Source organism: Anguilla anguilla, chromosome 16 (genome assembly GCF_013347855.1).
Source record: "Anguilla anguilla isolate fAngAng1 chromosome 16, fAngAng1.pri, whole genome shotgun sequence".
NCBI lineage: Eukaryota > Metazoa > Chordata > Actinopteri > Anguilliformes > Anguillidae > Anguilla > Anguilla anguilla.
The window spans coordinates 5,214,754-5,234,123 of NC_049216.1; the positions used below are offsets into that span (position 1 = coordinate 5,214,754).

Consider the following 19,370-nt stretch of genomic DNA (forward strand, 5'->3'; position numbering starts at 1 on the left):
TACAGGGTCTGCTGGTTTTCATAGTGTCTCTGCACTTCATGAATCAATTAGAGCAGTTGATTACACAGTTAACTCAACTCACCTGGTGTCTTGGGTCTCAATTGGGTACTGATTTTAAGGTGAAAACAACCAGCAGACCCTGTAGCTCTCCAGGACCAGGGTTAGAGACCACTGGCATCTGTGAATAATATCAAAAGAGAACAAGCTGTTCTGATAAGGAGCAACACCTACACCCACATACATACCAAGACCTGTCTAAGGGCCGTTGGAAAGATATAAAGGAGAGAGGTGTAAACAGAAGTTTGAGACTCTCTTCTCGAACTCTGAAAATTAGTGCTTGAACGGTTTCTCCTATTTGGCCAAGTTGTAAAATTTGTATTGCTAAATTATTCTGTGACCCGATTAAATTATTTTCCTCCGTTGAAGGTAAAATCCACGACAGTATTGTGACAATTGTTTGTGAAACGTGCTATATAAATCAAGTTTGACTGACTGATATTGATATGCTACCATCGTTGTGAATTGTTTCTTGGTAGAACCCAACGATACCTATATCGGACTCCGTGTCTTTAATCATAATTGAATTAGGCTAATTGTTAGTGGCACAGGTAGGCCTAGGGCTATATTCACCGACCCTGGCTTGATTAATTTACTCCTGTAACGGCTGGAAACAACCCCACAAATCCCGACTCGACTGACTGCGTGCTTTCAAGAGCATGAGAAGAGCAGTCGTGTCAACAACGTGCGTGAAACGATCCAGGTAAGATTGTCCTAAACAACCGCTACATGTTAGCTTAGTCTTCACTGTGACATAATGATTATTTTTGTTTTGGGCCTTCGTGTCCTTTAAATGAGTTATGTTCGCTACGTAACGTTCGCTCGCGTGTCTACCTCAACTTCTCCCACTGTCACATGTGCATTGGGTAAATAAAATTTACGAATCATAGGTTATCTCCTGTGAATTTAAGTTACGACTACTTTTCTGTGCTCTTCGAGGCGATACTCGCTTGTAACTGAAGTACGCTACCTTATTCAGCTATTTTTGTCCACATTTCATACAGAAGTGATGCTGTGAGAGTCGTGTAAACTACGATTTCTATTCAACCCCGCTCAGTCTGTTAAATTGGACTGTTTTAAGGCAGTCTTGATTTTAATTAACAGTAGCCATGATCAAAATTGGTCTTTTAAAGAATACCTATGGATATGCCAAATAAAGGTTGATTCGATTACGAGTTGGCTACAACATTGAAGCTTCGTAAAGTAAGTCCATTTTAAAACGTCTTCCTTTTTGCCTATACTTCTCGCTTTTTGTAAAAATTAAGCAGTCTCCCCCCCCCCCACCTTTTGATTCGTTAAGCAGACCTGCCAACCTGCACGGATTTTGTGTACCAACCACGCAATTCTTGGTCAAAATAGGCAGGTACGAAATGCCAGCTGAAACTACGCTATATATATATAATATAAATTACAGAAAACAACCAATTAATACAAAACAATACCGTACATTTATTCGATATTTGAACTACATCCCTCGGATTGAACCAGATGCTACGACCTTGTGCTTGTGGTTCTGTAACCCCTCCCCGACCCACTTCAGGTAATTTGGCTAAAACTCTAGTTACAAAAGCCTACTTTCCTAGATAATTTTTCAATTGCATACTATTTTTTTCATTAGGCCTATATGATGTATGCCTATATAAACTGATTCAGTTATTGCTAAAGAGTTATTAGAATCAGCTGGTTTAGTGCATGGTGGTGGAACAAATACATGGTCAGTCTTTTTACTCTTTGAAGCTGGGTTACCCACCTCTGGTTATCAGTTTGTATAAGCGCACACAATGAAATATGAATCATGAACAAATTGTTTTAAGCAGGTGTACTCAAACTTGACTTAAATATATCATAATATAGCCCAGTGCAGTGCAAGTGATATTTTAGAATCAGGTCAAATTATACAATTTTACCTGATCACTTCAACAGTCAAAACTAGAATTATGAAGAAAGGCTTGTGTGTGCGTGCCAAGCGAAGTGGAGCGAAAGCATGTGAACTAAGTGTTACACTGACACTTGTGGTATTCAGAATATTTTCCTAAGGTTGGCAGGTCTGGTTAAGCATGATATGACCACATTCTCATTTTTGTTCAGTGGCCTATTGAATTTTAGAACTAATTGGATTTCTGTAATTGCTGCCACACAATCCATTCCAATTAAAACAGATTGTGATGTGATGCAAAATTGCACCAAAAGCATGTGTGGTCAGTTGCAGAATGATTCAGCGTGTCTATTTATGGGGTAAGGAACCAAATCATATGGAGAGTAAAATGTATAATTATACAATTTCTATATACAGCACTTCATGTAGGCCTGCATGTCTTGTAGCCCAAGAACGTGTGAAAATATGCTTTCAAATAAAACACTTTAGTAAAATGCATTATATATATAATATATACGCACACACTGACAAAAGTGCGGTAGCTGCTGTTGAAGCTTTGTTTGAATATAATCCTCACCCTCAATGAAAAGCAGTGACCTGGCTGAAGTATTAATGTGGCGTGGTGATGTGTGAGCTAAACAAATATGTTTGCCGGAGGGTAACCTCCACCTTCTCCGTTCAGAGGTGTGCCATGGTTGTGTTGGAGCTTGTGGCCCAGATCCCCCTGCCCTTGATGCTTTTTGGGGTGGCATCTCTGCTGTATGTGCTCTACCTGTTCTCTTCCACCCCTGGGTGTGCAAAATTCCCACCAGGACCCAGACCACTGCCCCTCCTTGGGAACCTGCTCCATCTGGACCTCACAAGGTTCAACATCTGTACCCATGAAGTAAGGACCAAAATAATATGGAGTGTAAAATATATATTTGTACAATATACAGCACTCTTCATGTAGTTTTTCAGCCCAAAAATGCATGAAAGTAAGGTCTAAAATAAAACAAATGGCTAAAATGCATTTTTAAATAAAAGAGATGGAAGGAACACAAAAGCTTCATTACTCCATATCCTCTGGGGTGAAAAGAGACCAACAGAATAAAATAGCAGATGAAGATCCTTGTCGGTTACAAGGTTTGCTTGTCCAAATAATTTGGAGCCTTAGAACTTGCTCATGTTCTCTTACCTCCATATTTTTTAACCTTTTACCACCCACCCCCCTTTTTGTTCTCTCGACAGTATCTTGATTTGGATTAGGCTAGGTTTCTAATAAAAACAAAGTGACTATATTTGTTTGTTAGACCCTTGTGGTGAATAAGGATATAAAGTTTTCAAGGGTTTATTACATTTTTGGACCATACATACCAGGCTGCTTTGAAGGTCGGGAAACACCATATTCTAAGATTTTACTTTGAAAACTCTGCCGTAAATAGTACCTGGATTGTATTTGACAGGCTTTTTTTTCCTTCTTTTTTTTAAATGACCATGACCGAAAAGACGAGTCTAATCTTTCAGTACATATTCATTCAGCTTTTCATAGCACTAGGATCCTGTGCTAATTACAAAGCGCTAGCGTCCCGCCAGCAGGACAGTGGGTGGGAAAAGGTTTTAACCCCCCTCACACACTCGCACACACCCACGCGCACTCTCACACTCGCACACCGCGCGCGCGCGCACACACACACACACACACGCACACAGACACAAAACAAAAATATGTGGAATGTTGGCTAGGTTGTATTTTCAGCTTGCTGTTCAGCCCTAATAATAATTTTGGCCTCTCCAGCTGTCTAAGAAATACGGATCTGTTTTCACTGTACACCTCGGCCCAAAGAAAGTGGTCATCGTGACGGGCTACAAGGCAGTCAAACAGGTCCTCTTGAGCCCCTCAGAGTTCCAAGAAAAGGACATGCTTGTCATCTTTAGAGAAATGTTCCATGGACAAGGTATACGATTGACATGTTTAACTACTTGTGTGCTCTGCAAACATAGTGCTCAGGAAAATATTCTTATTTCAAGCTTTGATTTTTGAAATGAGTACAATTGTACTTTTATTTTATTTTTTACAAGTTTGCCTAGCTAACTTGTAAAAATGTGCACGAGAGTGAAACAACATGCATTATAAAGCGACCATCTATAAAACAATACGTGAATAAAATCTATACATAGATGTAGTGTAGATGCTCATCAGGACGTGGTCACACCGACTGAATACCACTTTTCCTAACTATGACCAGTGGGTCAAGAGTCCCTGTACTGTGTTATGCATTTGGCCTCAGGTGACTAGCCCTTACTCTGTACCCATTGGCTGGCCACTAAGGGCCTGCCGTCAGCTCAGAATTGCAGCCGTCCAATAGCGGCCAGTCTCTGCAAGGCTGTCCAGATGACGATGAGCCGTTAAACGAATGTAGCATAGTTGGGAACGGTTCTGCAGCTAGCCGCCTGCCATAGTGGTGATTGGGGGAAAAACGGTGTTCGCCAGTTAGCTTAACAGTGGTCCAACACTGCTTCCTAGACTGCAGTTCTTTTGCACGGTATAAAAGTACGCATGCATTCGTTTCTGTGCCTCATGTTCTTCCGCTCTCCCAGGTGTTCTGTTTGCCAATGGAAAATCCTGGAAGGCGATGAAGCATTTCTGTCTTGGCAGCCTGCGCAACTTTGGAATGGGCAAGGCAGCAGGGGAAGAGGTGATAATCAAGGAATGCAACCACTTCATCGAGGTACTGGAGAAGTTTAAGGGTGAGAGAAATGAGCCTGGATTCAGTTATCATTTATCCTTAATTTCATTCAAAGGTAAATGAAGGTCTTGTGTTTCTAACCAAAAAAAAACCACACTGAGTAATGGTAAATGGACTGCATTTATATAGCGCTTTTATCCAAAGCGCTTTACAATTGATGCCTCTCATTCGCCAGAGCAGTTAGGGGTTAGGTGTCTTGCTCAAGGACACTTCGACATGCCCAGGGTGGGGTTTGAACCGGCAACCCTCCGACTGCCAGACAATCGGTCTTACCTCCTGAGCCATGTTGAGTAAACATACATTATTGTGCAATATTGGGAACAATTGTATTAAAAGGTAACATGTAGCTGATCAAATTTGACTGTTGTGAATCAATTAAATTGATGTACATCAGTCTGTTTGAACCAGCATACACAGGGGAATGTTCAGGACCGAAGTCAGGAACCACTGTGACAACTGAGTATTTCATATTGGGGTGGTTTTAAAAAAAGGGGTGGTAATGCAAGAAAAAGTGTCTTGACTTCTTGAGGGGCGATAATGGGACTTATAGGGGGGAAAAAACTCAAGTTTTGGCTTGTTCTCTCTGTTCAGGCGAGCCTTTCGACGTCGAGCTTCTGGATGCCTCCGTCTCCAACATAATCTGCACCATCCTGTTTGGCGACCGCTTTGACGACGCTGACCCCACCTTACGGGAAATGCTTGCCTATTTAAAGCAAACTATAGACTTGATTAGTTCTGCTGAAATGCTGGTACTCGCCTTAATCATCCTAGTGTAAAAAAAAATAAAATGAATAAAATAAATGTTGGCTTTGTGATGTTAGGACACCCAAGTGGCAAAGTTGTTTCCTCAGGGACGGTTCCTCGGTTTGCCGCTAAATTGGTAAATTGGTTCCTTTCGAATATACGCCAAGCATTCACAGTCCCCCCCCCCCCCCCCCCCCCCAGAATATTTTGAATAAGTGGGTGTTTGCAAACACTATTGCAGAGCTCTGGGAATTATAAAATGAAACTTGCTTCTAACCAGTACATTACGTTCATTTAGTGGATGTCTAGTTGAGAATTTAAACAATATTGTTCTTAATGTTCATATCAAGAAGGGAGTTAACTACAAAAATGCGCTTTTTATTTTTTATTTTGGCTTTTGGGTGGTTACTGCAGCTGCACAGCGTATTCCCGTGGCTGTCCTGGTGTGGTGGTCTGCTACTGAGAAATCGGTCCGAGGCACTGAAGAACTACCGATTCTGCACTGAGAAGATGAAGGTGCTGGTGGGGCAGTTTAAGGACACTTTCAGCCCCCAGGACTGCAGGGGAATTGTGGACGACTTCCTTTTGCAGCAGCTCAAGGTAAGGGCCGAGGGAAATGGGGCCGGGACTCGGGTGAACCTAGCCCTGTTTCATCCTTGGCCTCGAATCTTAATTACGTTACACTTATTCACAGACGGGCATCATGTGGGGCATTATCAGTAGGGAAAAGCCATGCAAATTCAAACGCATGCACACGTCTCTACGTAAATCATGCAAATTCAAACGCGTGCACGCGTCTCTACGTAAATCATGCAAATTCAAACGCGTGCACGCGTCTCTACGTAAATCATGCAAATTCAAACGCGTGCACGCGTCTCTACGTAAATCATGCAAATTCAAACGCATGCACGCGTCTCTACGTAAATCATGCAAATTCAAACGCGTGCACGCGTCTCTACGTAAATCATGCAAATTCAAACGCGTGCACGCGTCTCTACGTAAATCATGCAAATTCAAACGCGTGCACGCGTCTCTACGTAAATCATGCAAATTCAAACGCGTGCACGCGTCTCTACGTAAATCATGCAAATTCAAACGCGTGCACGAGTCTCTACGTAAATCATGCAAATTCAAACGCGTGCACGAGTCTCTACGTAAATCATGCAAATTCAAACGCGTGCACGAGTCTCTACGTAAATCATGCAAATTCAAACGCGTGCACTCGTCTCTACGTAAATCATGCAAATTCAAACGCATGCACGCGTCTCTACGTAAATCATGCAAATTCAAACGCATGCACGCATCGTGACCTTGTTCAGTTAAATCGGGCGCTGCGAGTGGAAGAGAGACCTTGCACCGGCACACGCGCTTCTCGGATAAAATTACGGCCGTCGTCCTGCGGTGAATGCGCGGTGCGTTTGCCGCGCGTTGAATAATGCGCCTTTCAATTAATGAGCAATGCAGAGCTAACCGGTTTCATGCATGCCCTCCACCTAAAGCGCTTTGGATAAAAGCGCTATGTAAATGCAGTCCATTCTACCTGTTCCCCTCCAGGAGTCAGACCAGCCAAGCTCCTACTTCTCTAACAGCAACCTCCTTGGTATCGTCAGCGACCTGTTTGTAGCAGGGACGGAGACCACTTACATCAGCCTGGTCTGGGGTTTGATCCTGATGGCCAAGTACCCCGATATACAGGGTGGGGACACGCAAACACAAATCCATACATGCATACACACGTGCAAGTATACCACTTCCCTCTTGCAAGTTGGGAACACGGATTAGAACAAGTGATTTCAGCAATGAATCTCTCGCTCCCTCTGCCTCTGCGTATAGACCGGGTTCAGGAGGAGCTGAGCCAAGTTATTGGGCACCGGGAACCTCGGCTCAAGGACCAGAAGAACCTACCCTACACAAACGCTGTGATCCATGAGATCCAGAGGTTTGGCAGTCCCGTTTCCATGATCACTCGCACCACCTCCTTTGATGTCACCTTCCAGGGATACCTTATTGAGAAGGTTCGTTCCCTTCCCCTCATGTCCGTTTCCCTGTCCTCCCTCCTCCCTTTCTCTCTCCCTCTCTCCTTTCGATTTAGTCTGGTTTAAAGAGATGTTGTGAAACAAGGCTCCACACAGCCTTTCTTTGTGCAGTGCATTTTTATGATGTCTGGCACAGTAAGGATTCCAACTGTCCAAGCTTTGATTTTTTTTTTTTTTTTTTTTTTTTTTTCTCCCCCCCCCCTTCCATTTTTAAAAATGCTTGGATGTGTGTGTGCACCACAGGGAACGAAAACGCTCCTGTCCCTGGAATCAGTGTTGCGGGATGAAGATGAATGGGAGACCCCCCACAGTTTCAACCCAGGCCACTTCCTGGATGAAAAGGGCTGCTTCACCAGGAGAGATGCCTTACTGAACTTCTCTGTGGGTACGGCACATGCACAGCAGAGCGCATGGCAAACCTCTGTAGTCATCAGCCAATGCAAGAATCTGGACTCCTGACCACAGGTTTTGATTCTTGGGACAGACACACTATTCAGCATGTGCCAAGGTCTGTAGGCTTACGGTTTCACCAGGAGGCCAGTGGTGAATGTAGAGAGAACATGAAGGCCTAGAGTATGTACCTATAGTTACAGGTACATGTAAAGGGTACATGTATTTCCATTCTCTTTCTGCAACTGCATCTGTAATGCTGTTTTATGAAGGGACTGATTGTCTCCCCTGTAGTTTTACAGTAGATGCTTGGATTATGTATAATTGAAAGGGGCTGTGATACTCTTTGTCCTTTGTAGTTGTGTAAAGGTGCTTAAATTCCCTCCTCCGTAACTATAGAAAAGGCCCATCTGCGATTCTCTCTCCTGAAAAGACATCAGGATTATCACTTTTAGTTGTAGTTGTTTTCTGGGCTGTATTAAATTTTGGCCCTGTATGTGGTCAGGTTCTGCTTTGTATCTCTGAACCGATACTCCTCAGTTTTGGTTTTCAGTGCTTTAAGTTGCAGTGGGTCTAGAACATGTAGTACTTTTCCCCAGTATACACAGGGGGTCAGAATGTGTGAGTCTCCGAGCAAAGCCTCTATACTCTACCGAATGCTTGTCCCATCTAATGTAGTCCTTATGACTGAGTGGGCCCCCATACGTCACTTCACCCCATACGACAATTTCTTGGATTACGCAAAGTCAAAGTTCCTTCTAACTGCATAAAGAGTCTCTGCAGTAGTGTTAACCAACCCTGTCCCTGGAGCATTCATTTCAACCCTAATTTGGCACACCTCTCTCAAATGGGAGCTCAGCAAGCTTGAGCTGTTGAATGAGGTGTGATTTGTTGGAGTTCAGGTGAAAACCTTCTAGGGATGGGCATTTGGATGATTTTCTGTGCTCGATTACCCAGGCTCATTGATATTCACATTCTATCAGAATGTCCAATACTTGTGTTTAGGAAAAGTCACAAAGAGGGAGGCATATTGATTTTTATGACTGCTGATTTATCAATTTTCTGGAAGTGACAACGGTTAGATTGACCGCTGTGGAAAGGTCTGTTAACTGCTTTTTAACTAGGCTAATGTAGCTACCTTGTAAATTCCAGGTTTCTAAATTAATGTTAGGTAGGCCCAAAGATCCTCTACTGACATACAATTATCAGATTTATTGTGTACATCTCATTTAAAAAAACATCTATATAAAAATAGGTAAGAGAAAATTACCGAGTCCATGCCTATGTGTTTCTTTGAGCTGGAATGTATGTGTTTGGATGCATGTCTCTCATACATTTATATGCATTATCAGTTGCTCATAACACACGGTGTAAAAAGAAATATGTTTAAACTTTTTTTTGAGTCTCAAGTTACTCACGCATACAAAGCACTGTCTATAAATCATTAATTCAAACAAATTGCTAAATCTAGGCCTGCAATTAAAAGTATTGATATTAAAATGAAGCCAAGTTACAAGAAACGATATACACACTCTTAGCTCACAAAGTAAATGAGCTGTATTCCAAAGCAATGCTACCCAATGTGTCCTAAGTTATTTCAGGTAAATTGGCCCCATGGTTTTACATCTTAGCATCTGAAGAGAATGTGGTCATTCAACAGGAGCTGAGGAATTCTATTCAGACAGGGCAGCAGATGCTGTCTTATGAGGCACAGTGGCCTTGAAAGCGTTTCTGTATATCAAAGTCTAGCTCTTCTAATTTGGTTTCTGGTCCCTGAACCATTGCAGTGATTTTTAATTGTAGAAATTGATGTTAAATTTAGGTACAGAGTCCGCATATAGCCGCAAAATTGATGTGTTCGGCAGTCGTTTTTGGTAGAACTGAGAGCAGAATGCTAGGCCTCTGGGCAGTGTGTCTCCGTCTCCCTTGCCGTCTCTTTTCCACCATGGTTGTGTGACGTGTTGTGGTTGTGCGATCCTCATAGGGCACCGGGCATGTCCAGGAGAGAGCCTGGCCAAGATGGAGCTCTTCCTCTTCTTCACCTTCCTTCTGCAGAGGTTCCGCTTCTCGCCACCGCCAGGCGTGTCTCAGGATGCGCTGGACCTGAACCCAGTCGCGTGCTTCGTCAAAAAGCCCTCCACACATCGGCTGTGTGCCCGGACCTCGGCCTAAACCTCTGGTATTCTGTGCCTAACCTAACCTAATAAAATCTTTCACGTTTGTTATTGTGAAAGTTTGCAAGACAATCTCGTCACGAGCATCTGCTTGATTTAATAAATGCATACCCTCCACAGCTGAGTTCTTTTCTCCTTATTGCAGGATTCTTCACTTTCTCGTACATGGTGGTCATCAGATTATTTTCTAGGCTGCTGTAGCTACCTTGAATGCCTCTGGATTGCCCCCCCCCCCCCCCCCCCCCCCCGCCGCGAGCAATTTGCAAATGGGAGTGTAAAATATGTACACAGAGCCAGCCCTTCTACTAGGCACTGTGTCTAGGGCCCCCAAAAGTCTAGGAACTGTTCTGCATGTAAGGCTGCTATTGACTATTGCGCAGACCTGTCCTAGCAGGGTTGGGGTTATTTCCTTTTTAGTTCTGTAAAGTCAGGCCAGTAGCTCCATAGAGCCATGCACAATTGGCAATGGTTAGTATCTGAAGCAGATTTTGTCCTCTGACAAGCATATTTGGAAATTAAGAAATTTGATTGACTTCCCCCGTATTTTAGCCTGACAGGGTAAACGCTATGTTTGACCACATCTAACTAACAACGTATTATGATGAAAATTAGGTGGTTTGAAGTGTAGATACTGAGTTAACAGCTGTTAGAGAAAGAACTGTCATTGCGGAAAAGGTGTCTTCTTAATTGGGCAGATACCGCAATATGACATGGTGGACAGCAACTTTAAGGACAGTAGCTCTGCACAAAAATTGATATAAATATGAAACGTATGAAAACTCTTGAATTGAGAATTATAACAAAATTAAGAAATGTATACATTATTGTGGCATTTCACAATTGCTTTTTTCAATCATCTATTTAATTTAGTCAGAATAATCCCTCCATATTAACCAGCATGACGCCTTGAAGTTTTAGTGCTGTATATTCATAATTAGGAAAATCTTGGACTCATGTCTAAATATCGACGTCACTGTTCTGATGTTTTGCTTGAGACTTTCCAGAAAGTGAAAACGTGCTCTTCAAGGTTTACAATATCTGTATTTTGCTAATCTCATTAGGTTTTAGGGTCTGTTTTGAGACCGTCAATCATCATTATAGGCTACTACAATGCCCGGTCACATTATCCTTGTTTTGGAAAGGCCATTTGTGTTAATTGAACACATATTACATGCTAAAGCTTAGTTACAAGCCGTCCAGCCCCCACAACTGCTTCTTCCGCGAAACGGTTCCGTTAACTCGAGGAGATTCAGAACTTCAGACCATATGCCATTTGTGGTAGCGACGAACGGCGCACTCTCGTGATATGTTAGTTCACTCTATCCATACACCAGCAGGGGAATAAACTGTTCATATTTTTGGATTAAAAGCCAAGATCGCTCCGAAAGCCTCATAATAAAAATGAATAATGATGACTACAAACTTCACATTGCCAAGAACTTTGAGGAGAGCCGGGAGTTTGGTCTCCCCGAAAACAGTCCGTATAGTGATTTTGGGACAAGCAGCCGTCGGTAAGACAGGTAAATAAAATGAAATAGGATAATTAGAAAAAGGGTAGTGTATCATTACAATATTTACACCTTCATTACCTTAAAATGCTTATAATTCTGAATGACGCTAATCTTGTTGTTTGTAGACTATTACTACGAAATTAATACGTGGTTATGATCATAGCTATTGCATTTCATTAGCCTATATTGAAGCTGATTTCCTACAAATTTTGCAGTTATATTGACCGGTTATGCTGTAGCCTACTTTTCACGTATAATTTACTCTGTTCCTACTGCAGCATTGACTGTCCGATTCATTACCAAGAGATTTATTGGCGAGTACGACCCGACCCTCGGTACGTGTTTACAATTCATCTTAAAATGTTCGTGTTGTTTAAAGTGTGGATGTGGCATTTTTAACTGGTATCGGAGTAATCGTTAAATTGGGTTCAATGTAAACTTCTGGTTTAATTTGTTGGTAAATGTATTCATTTGCAGAAACAATTTACAGACATGACCTGTCTGTAGGTGGAGACATGGTTCGTTTTGAAATCCTCGATACAGCCGGGCAGGTGAGAACAACACGTCGTTTGTTTCTTTCAACCAGTTCCGTCCTTACAAATATGTCCTCAATCATAAATTAAGCACAGTTTTATATACTGTGCCACCTCCTAGCTTATGGTAGGCTTGAAAAATAGGGTAATTGTTAAATTACATGTTTTCTATGTGGTGAGTCTAGTTCAAAGAGTCATTTAGATATTTTTCATTGTAACCTTGTTATATACAGGGTTTCCACATTTCTTGAAAATTCATAAAATTATAAATAAAATTGCATTATAATAATAAGCCTGCATTGACTGTGATACTATATCTCCCCTTCAATGCAGTTTGCCAATCAGTTTGCCATGCTTTGTTTAGGCCTATATCTGATATATAAAATGGCCCCTGTAAGCCCTTCCCTACAATTTTGCCACTCTGAAATACCAAATAAAAGTCTGGTTCATTTAATAAAAAGGAAACCTTGTGTTGACAACACCCACATCGCTGTTGCTGCCTCTTCATTTCGAGGGATAACCTGTGAGCTGTCCGTCATTTCCCAGGCATTCAGTTCAGTTCAGCACTGTCCTTTTGTTGCTACCATTGAGAATTACAAGGACTGGGGTCAGCCTCAGCTTACTGGTTCCATGGATTCCTATGGGATCTGCTCATTAGCGCAAGAAGCCAGTTCATGGAGGCTACCATGTTTGACTATGGGGCTTTTATTTGGTACCAGAGTGTGAACACTGGGTACCTAAAGAGTGAAAAAAATCTTATTCAGAAAAAATATTGGTCCCTGGAGAGTAATTAGTTCAGCGTGAATAAATTTTAGAATTTAAAAGTATTGTCCAAAATGGTGTAATTCGGCTCGGTAAATTCATAGTTTTGAATGGATTTTAATGGGGAAATTAGCTTTTTGGCACCAGAGCCTAAATAAACTGCAGTACCTCCAGCGGTAACCACTGGCATCTGCGAGCTGCAGGGTTAATGTCAATGCCTGGTCCCCTGGTGATTACAGACATGCAAGGACACAGACACAGCTGCTGCCACAGTGGTATCCTTTAGGTGGTGCTCTCTCTTTTATTCGCTAGGAAATTCGAGGCACCATAGAAGAGGACACCGATCTTGTAATGTCACATTGCTCCCCAGGCTTCAAAACGGCTGGCTGGGTATTTGGGGGTATAACTAGGCCCCCAGGCCCTTGTTGATATGTGATCACCGTGACTGCAGTGTTTGTGTGCACATTTTGTCTCAACCCGACCCCTGTGTACACGGGTAGCGCACCTAGATGGAATGATGCACCTTTTATGCCTGTAGATGCCCCAGGTGGAGGAGTCAAAGTTGGAAAACTGCCAGATGTATAAATCTGGGAATAATAAATATGTAAATATTTTTTCTGAGTCCTCAGAAAGCCACCCGACTGACCTGCCAAGCAGTGAGCACGTTATGTCATCACGTATGGTGCGGCACCATTTTCAAAAGCAGTGTGTTGGGAAAGCTTTGTAATGACATGGGCCAAGGAAGGACTGGCCGGGAATTTGAATTCCCCTGTTCTTTCAGCCTTCTTACTATCACTTGAAAGAGTTTTTTTTTCTTCTCACGATTATACTGTAAACGGATATGTTAAAAGGATTCCTACAATTTAATCATTTTTCAAAAGTCACAATCTTAATATTTTCCTCCTCTCAGCTTGTAAGAAGCTGGTTTGTTTGTGGTGTTATTCTTCCAGGAGGAGGATGCTCTGCTGATTGAGGAGAAGATTAAGTGGGGTGATGGCTTCGTCATTGTGTACTCGGTGACAGACAGGTGTAGCTTCAACGAGGTCATGCGGCTGTGTTTCCTGGTCAACCACGTTCACTCCGCAGCCAGAAAGGGCAATGCGGAGCCTCCGCCCATCGTCATTGTTGCCAACAAGAAGGACCTGGAGTTTGACCGCATGGTGACCACAGAAGATGGGGAGAACCTATCCAAAGGCCTGAAACTGCGGTTCCACGAGGTTTCTGCTCGGGAAGGCTGTGACGAGACAGCGGCAGTGTTCCACGCACTCTGCAGGGACATGGTCCACCTGCTCAGCTCCTCTCCCACCTCCTTCAGGAGGCGGGCCGTCTCCAAGCTGATGGAAAAAATCCCCCGGATCCATTCCAGTACCACGCTGGGCTCCGCCACCGCTTTGGGCTCCACCTCCATGTTGGGCCCTACTGCTGTGCTGAGCTCCAGCTCCATGCTGGGCCCCACCTCTGTGCTAAACTCCACCTCCATGTTGGGCCCTACCGCTGTGCTGAGCTCCAGCTCCATGTTGGGCCCCACCTCTGTGCTGAACTCCAGCTCCATGTTGGGCCCCACCTCTGTGCTGAACTCCAGCTCCATGCTGGGCCCTACATCTGTGCTGAGCTCCAGCTCTGTGCTGGGCCCCTCTGGTCACAGGTTCAGCTTCAGCTCCTTCAGAGACTTCCCACAGGATTGAAAGCAAAGGCCATGCATTTGGAATACAGGAGCACTCAATGACAGGAAGAAACCATTGAGTTATATAAGCTGCTCATCGAACGCTTTGCTCTTCACTCTCAGGCCTGACACTGCTAAAGAAAGAAATTTCTTTGTGTCGGGAAAATGAACTCATTTGCAGTGCAGTTCACTCCCACATGAACTGTTTTCTACAGTGAGTTAATTCAAGAACATGTCAAATCAAATCACATCTCTATCATCCCCCATCGAATATTGCAATGGATATGGTTACAACGGCAGAAAAAGGCACTGAAGGACTCACTTTTTAAAAATGCCATTTCATTTTATCGTTCTTTTGTCACAGAGATTTTAGTGGAATCTTTGCTGCATCTTCCTCGATCATAGACTTCCGTTTCAAATGAAGCCTTGTTGAATCAAATCTTAATCAAATCTGCAAAAAGACTCTGTTTGTAGAATCAAAACATGTTTCATGGTAAGCAAATGAAAGAAAAATATTTTAGAGTGATCTATCACTCTCTTCTCACTGCCACCCAAGATAATTTCAATCTGACGGAGCAAAACTTGCAAACTGTTTGCACAGCAAGAGATATACAAGGGAATTTGTTTGCATTTAGAGGATGTAAAGGTGCAACATGAGCAGTCTGTGGCTCCTGATTCTACAAGTGTTCATTTTAAGGTGACGGTTGTATTTAAAAAATAATTATCTTGGGTTGTAATGTACTGATCCATTTGAATGACATTTATATTAGTGTATTATGGATCCCCTTGAAGTGACATGCATAAAAAATGTTTGGACAATCCTCTGAGCAAGATATTTTGAGCTGTACCATGAGCATGAGATTACTTGAACAGGGTTACTCATTTCCTGTTTGTAAGATGCACGCATCTTAACGTCAAATTACAGCTTGCATAGCTATTGAGCAATTTATAAAATTGTATGTCTTATTTTTTAGTCCTCATGCCTCGGATATGTTAAAATGAATGGCATTTCAAGTGGGTTTTTAAAATCAAGAAAACCATTTCACTAAAAAAGATTAGTAAATGTGACTTTACATATGAAGTGTATCTGCATTGCAGCATCTGTTAGTGATCAGTTATTCTGGAAGACAGACTGCACTCAGTATTATGGCTAACATTAGCTATCCTAGCTTGATTGGTTAGTACATAAATAATGATCTTAAAACCCTAGCTAGCTAAATACAAAAAAATGATTCATTTTATTTATAACTCAACCAAGAATTTGTTACTGTAGTTGTAGCTCAGCTATCTCTGTGGTATATTCTTATTAGCTGGATATTGTGGCTAAGTTGTTGATGGAACAATGCTTGTCTGGTTGCCTAGGCAAATAAGCTGATGTAGCATTCTCAGCTGAAAAGCTGAAAACATGCATTGGCTAATATGTTTTCCTTGTATGCAAAACCCAAAATATATACAGGCCCTTTTGTATGTATGCCCTTCATAAGCATGCTTGCAAATTTCTAATGCTCTTCACACAAACATTAGTCAGCAGACGTGCTATGCAGACTTGGGTGTGACCCTCCTCCTGTCAAGTATGTGTGACTTTGGACAAACCCTGCGTTTGTGACCCAGTAATAGTGGAGGGAATTTCGGGTTAGTGCAGGAGTGTGCTTTTTGGATGCACAGTGCTCTTTATGTGTTTAGATTTGAGCTGCTCGGCGTTGTTGGCCCCAGACATAGTCCTGTGCGATTTACGGTGGCTGTTTTGTTAAAGTTAGATTGAGATTTAACCACAAGGTTATTTAGTTTTTTAATGCGTCACTAAAACTGTGTATTTATTAACCTCATCATGGTGGCCACCACAGGCCATAATGACACTCTGTCTTAGAGAAAGTAAATATGAGTCTTCTTGTAATGTGATCCCAACTAATATGCGAGTTTAATTTAAGTAATTTGTGCAGTTTTGAGTGCAGTACATATTTCACAGACGATTAAGTTAATGTGGGTCTTTGATGATACAAAGAGAGCCTTTAATGAGTCCCACTGGAACAATTCATAGTTATTGAAACCAGATATCCCACCACACAGGTAGGTATCCTTTGTATAGAAGAGGCTTTGTGTAAAATTGCTTTGATGTAAGGAGCGTAACCTTCAGTATATCTTCTTCAGTTGTTTCAGACCAGTTCACTTACTGCTTGTGTATACTTATTTCTCCTTTATCTACCAACTGCTTTCACTGAAATGACTAATATATTTTAAAAAGCAACTGGAAGATATTCTATGAGATATAAGCTCAATATTAAATAATACTTCTAATATTGTTCAACTCTCTTATACCATGGTTCCAGACTTCCTCTCTCCTTGTGTAAAACAGGAAGAAGCAGATTATCATTATTTATGCTTTTTTTCTTGTTTTGAGTGAGCTTTTCCTGTAAGTGCTTGGACTGTCTCACAAATCTTCAGATTGTGTGTCCTAGTGGAGGCCTGGGAGGAGCCAGGGGAAAAATACCACGGACAGTGATCCAGGGGCAGCTCCAAACAGGAAGCAAGAGTGCAGTTCCGGACTATTTTAATATGAGCTCGGGAGAAGACCGCTACCACTCAGCTTCAGAGTTCTGAATCATCTCAAAGATAGCATGAGTTAGAGGGTGTTTTTATACGAAGTCTGTAAACTGATAAAAATTGAATCCTGTTACTGCAGTTGGTCTGGATGGCATTGGTCGATATTGCAGTGTTTTTTTTTTTGTTTTTTTTTACATGTTAGGTTGCTATCGGCAATTGTGCTTTTATTGCATTTTATTTATTCATTTTTTTATCTGATGACGTGAGAAAATTAAACTTGTTCACCAGCTGCATTTAGTATCTCTTGTAATCTCTCCTTCCCTTTCGGTGCCTGCTGGGGTGGAAGATAGATAGAACACTGAAACAGCCCGGGCACAGAGGCCCCTTTAATGAGCTATGGGAAGGAATGAGAGGGGGAGAGCTGGGAGAAGGAAAAGCATTGCTATAGTACTGCAAAAAGTCCAATTTGGGCTATTAGGTAGCAATCAGGTGTAGTACATTAGTAAAGTGTGATAAATGATTGACAAACTGAATATGTAATAGTGTGTGTGCATGCCTGTGTGCGTGCGCATGTGTGTTTGTGTGGAAGATGGTTAACTTTAGTCTCTCCTTTGCCTCCACCAGTGTGTGAAGAGAAGTATAGACTGTGTTGTTGACTGACACCATCTGCTGTTGTTGACTGACATCGCACTGCTGCAACTCCACCACAACATTATAAAATGGTTTAGTTGCGTCACAAACCTTTGATCTGAACTGGGCTTCACACTATAGTCCAGCACCTCTCCGGCCGGGCGGCCGGCCACCTGGAGTGGACAGTTAAACGCCATAAATTGCACATTCAAGTTTAAGCATACATTATTTCATGCACCTCTGCAAATTACTTAATAGTGTCAGTATTGATGAGAGGTTAATATGTGCCATTCACATAGACATGCATACCATGAGACGCAAACACAAGCGGTAGATAGATAATAGAAAAAACAATGATTAGTATGAGCATACACTGGGAGATTTTGCTTTTTTTGCCACAGAGAAAATTGTGCCCCTATAATAGCACAGTGCATGAAAGGCAGGATTGGAATCTATATCAAAATGTAAAATAAAAAAAATTAAGAAGAAAATGAATTTTCTGCTTTTCTGTGTTTTATATCATTAGATCCACTGCCTTGGGTATTTAACCTAATCTGCAGCAGATAAGATACACTATATGACCAAAAGTGTCTGGACACCCCTTGGCCTGGGCTGTTTTTTTAATTTTTAAAATTTTAATTTTAATGAAAGCAAATCTTAATGCTACCGCATACAATCACATTCTAGACGATTCTGTGCTTCCCCAGCAGTTTGGGGAAGGCCCATTCCTGTTTCAGCATGGTATTGCTCCTGGGCATACCGTGAGGTCCATATAGAAACGGTTTTGTCAAGAACGGTGTGGAAGAATTTGACTGGCCTGCACCGAGCCCTGACCTGAACCCCATACCTCTGGAATGAATTGGAAAGCCAACTGTGAGCCAGGCCTTGTCACCCAATCAGTTCCCATCCTCACTAATGCTGTTCTGGATGAATGGATGCAAATCCCTGCAGCAGTGCTTCAACATCTCGTATAAAGCCTTCCCAGCAGAGCGGAGGTTGTTATAACAGCAAAGTGTGGACCAACTCCATATTAATGTCCATCATTTTTGGATGACGCTTTGGCATCTGCCAAATAAATGTAATGTAAATGTCCTGGGCAGGGTCGTGGGGGGGGGTACTGGAGCCTGTCCCAGCGTGTATTGGGGGAGAGGCAGGAATACACCCTGGACAGGTCGCCAATCTATCACGGGGCACACACCATTCACTCACACACTCATACCTATGGGCAATTTAGAGTCACCAATTAGCCTACCTGCATGTCTTTGAACTGTGGGAGGAAAACGGGGTACCCGGAGGAAACCCATACCGACACAGGGAGAACATGCAAACTCCACACAGAAAGGCCCAGGCCAGATTCTGACCTAGGACCTTCTTGCTACCCTCTGACTCCATTCATATTCAAAACCTGTAAGCTGACTGTTCTGGGCACTGATTCAGCTATCCTGGAGTAGATGCACATCCAGCCATTGATACTATTAATATGCTCAGTGAGTAACCTGCTAGTTGTCTTAAATAATGTCCCAAGATCTCCCACCTTCCACATTACCTTACATTTGACCATATAAGGTCTGACCTGACCAGAACTTCAGTACCCACCTCCACACCCCCTCCTACAAAGGTGCTGGATGGTAATTATATTTATTATGCTAGAATTTTTTTTTTTTTAAAGCATGAAATTCCTTAAGTTTTGAGCTTTATTGTGTGGACGTGTGAAGTTGTTTATG

General features: G+C 42.3%; 2 protein-coding genes across 4 annotated transcripts; both read left to right on the forward strand.

Moving 5' to 3' along the window:
* Positions 1-149: 149 nt before the first annotated feature.
* Positions 150-10,125, forward strand: LOC118214832 (cytochrome P450 2K1-like). 2 transcript variants are annotated; one of them, XM_035395090.1, is made up of 11 exons: positions 150-760; positions 1,191-1,260; positions 2,616-2,819; positions 3,711-3,870; positions 4,514-4,663; positions 5,254-5,411; positions 5,821-6,006; positions 6,961-7,102; positions 7,240-7,421; positions 7,686-7,827; positions 9,817-10,125. In XM_035395090.1, exons 3-11 carry the CDS (start codon positions 2,625-2,627, stop codon positions 10,002-10,004), a joined length of 1,503 nt encoding a protein of 500 aa, XP_035250981.1. In that variant the 5' UTR covers positions 150-760; positions 1,191-1,260; positions 2,616-2,624; the 3' UTR covers positions 10,005-10,125. The 2 variants fall into 2 exon arrangements, with proteins under 2 accessions (XP_035250981.1, XP_035250980.1); XM_035395089.1 differs by lacking the exon at positions 1,191-1,260.
* A 1,121-nt stretch (positions 10,126-11,246) lies between these two features.
* Positions 11,247-16,641, forward strand: LOC118214874 (ras-related and estrogen-regulated growth inhibitor-like). Of its 2 annotated transcripts, none has more exons than XM_035395146.1 (4): positions 11,247-11,526; positions 11,796-11,852; positions 11,995-12,068; positions 13,763-16,641. In XM_035395146.1, the coding sequence occupies exons 1-4, from the start codon at positions 11,415-11,417 to the stop codon at positions 14,495-14,497; spliced, it is 978 nt and encodes a 325-aa protein (XP_035251037.1). In that variant the 5' UTR covers positions 11,247-11,414; the 3' UTR covers positions 14,498-16,641. The 2 variants fall into 2 exon arrangements, with proteins under 2 accessions (XP_035251037.1, XP_035251038.1); XM_035395147.1 differs by having other exon boundaries at positions 11,247-11,517.
* Positions 16,642-19,370: the final 2,729 nt, after the last annotated feature.

Excerpts from the sequence above, each read along its gene's own strand:
- LOC118214832 (XM_035395090.1), top strand. The coding sequence starts at position 2,625 with ATGGTTGTGTTGGAGCTTGTGGCCCAGATCCCCCTGCCCTTGATGCTT. Across the intron at positions 2,820-3,710 it reads TCAACATCTGTACCCATGAA|CTGTCTAAGAAATACGGATC; the intron begins GTAAGGACCAAA and ends TGGCCTCTCCAG. Across the intron at positions 3,871-4,513 it reads AGAAATGTTCCATGGACAAG|GTGTTCTGTTTGCCAATGGA; the intron begins GTATACGATTGA and ends CCGCTCTCCCAG.
- LOC118214874 (XM_035395146.1), top strand. The coding sequence starts at position 11,415 with ATGATGACTACAAACTTCACATTGCCAAGAACTTTGAGGAGAGCCGGG. Across the intron at positions 11,527-11,795 it reads AGCAGCCGTCGGTAAGACAG|CATTGACTGTCCGATTCATT; the intron begins GTAAATAAAATG and ends TTCCTACTGCAG. Across the intron at positions 11,853-11,994 it reads CGAGTACGACCCGACCCTCG|AAACAATTTACAGACATGAC; the intron begins GTACGTGTTTAC and ends ATTCATTTGCAG.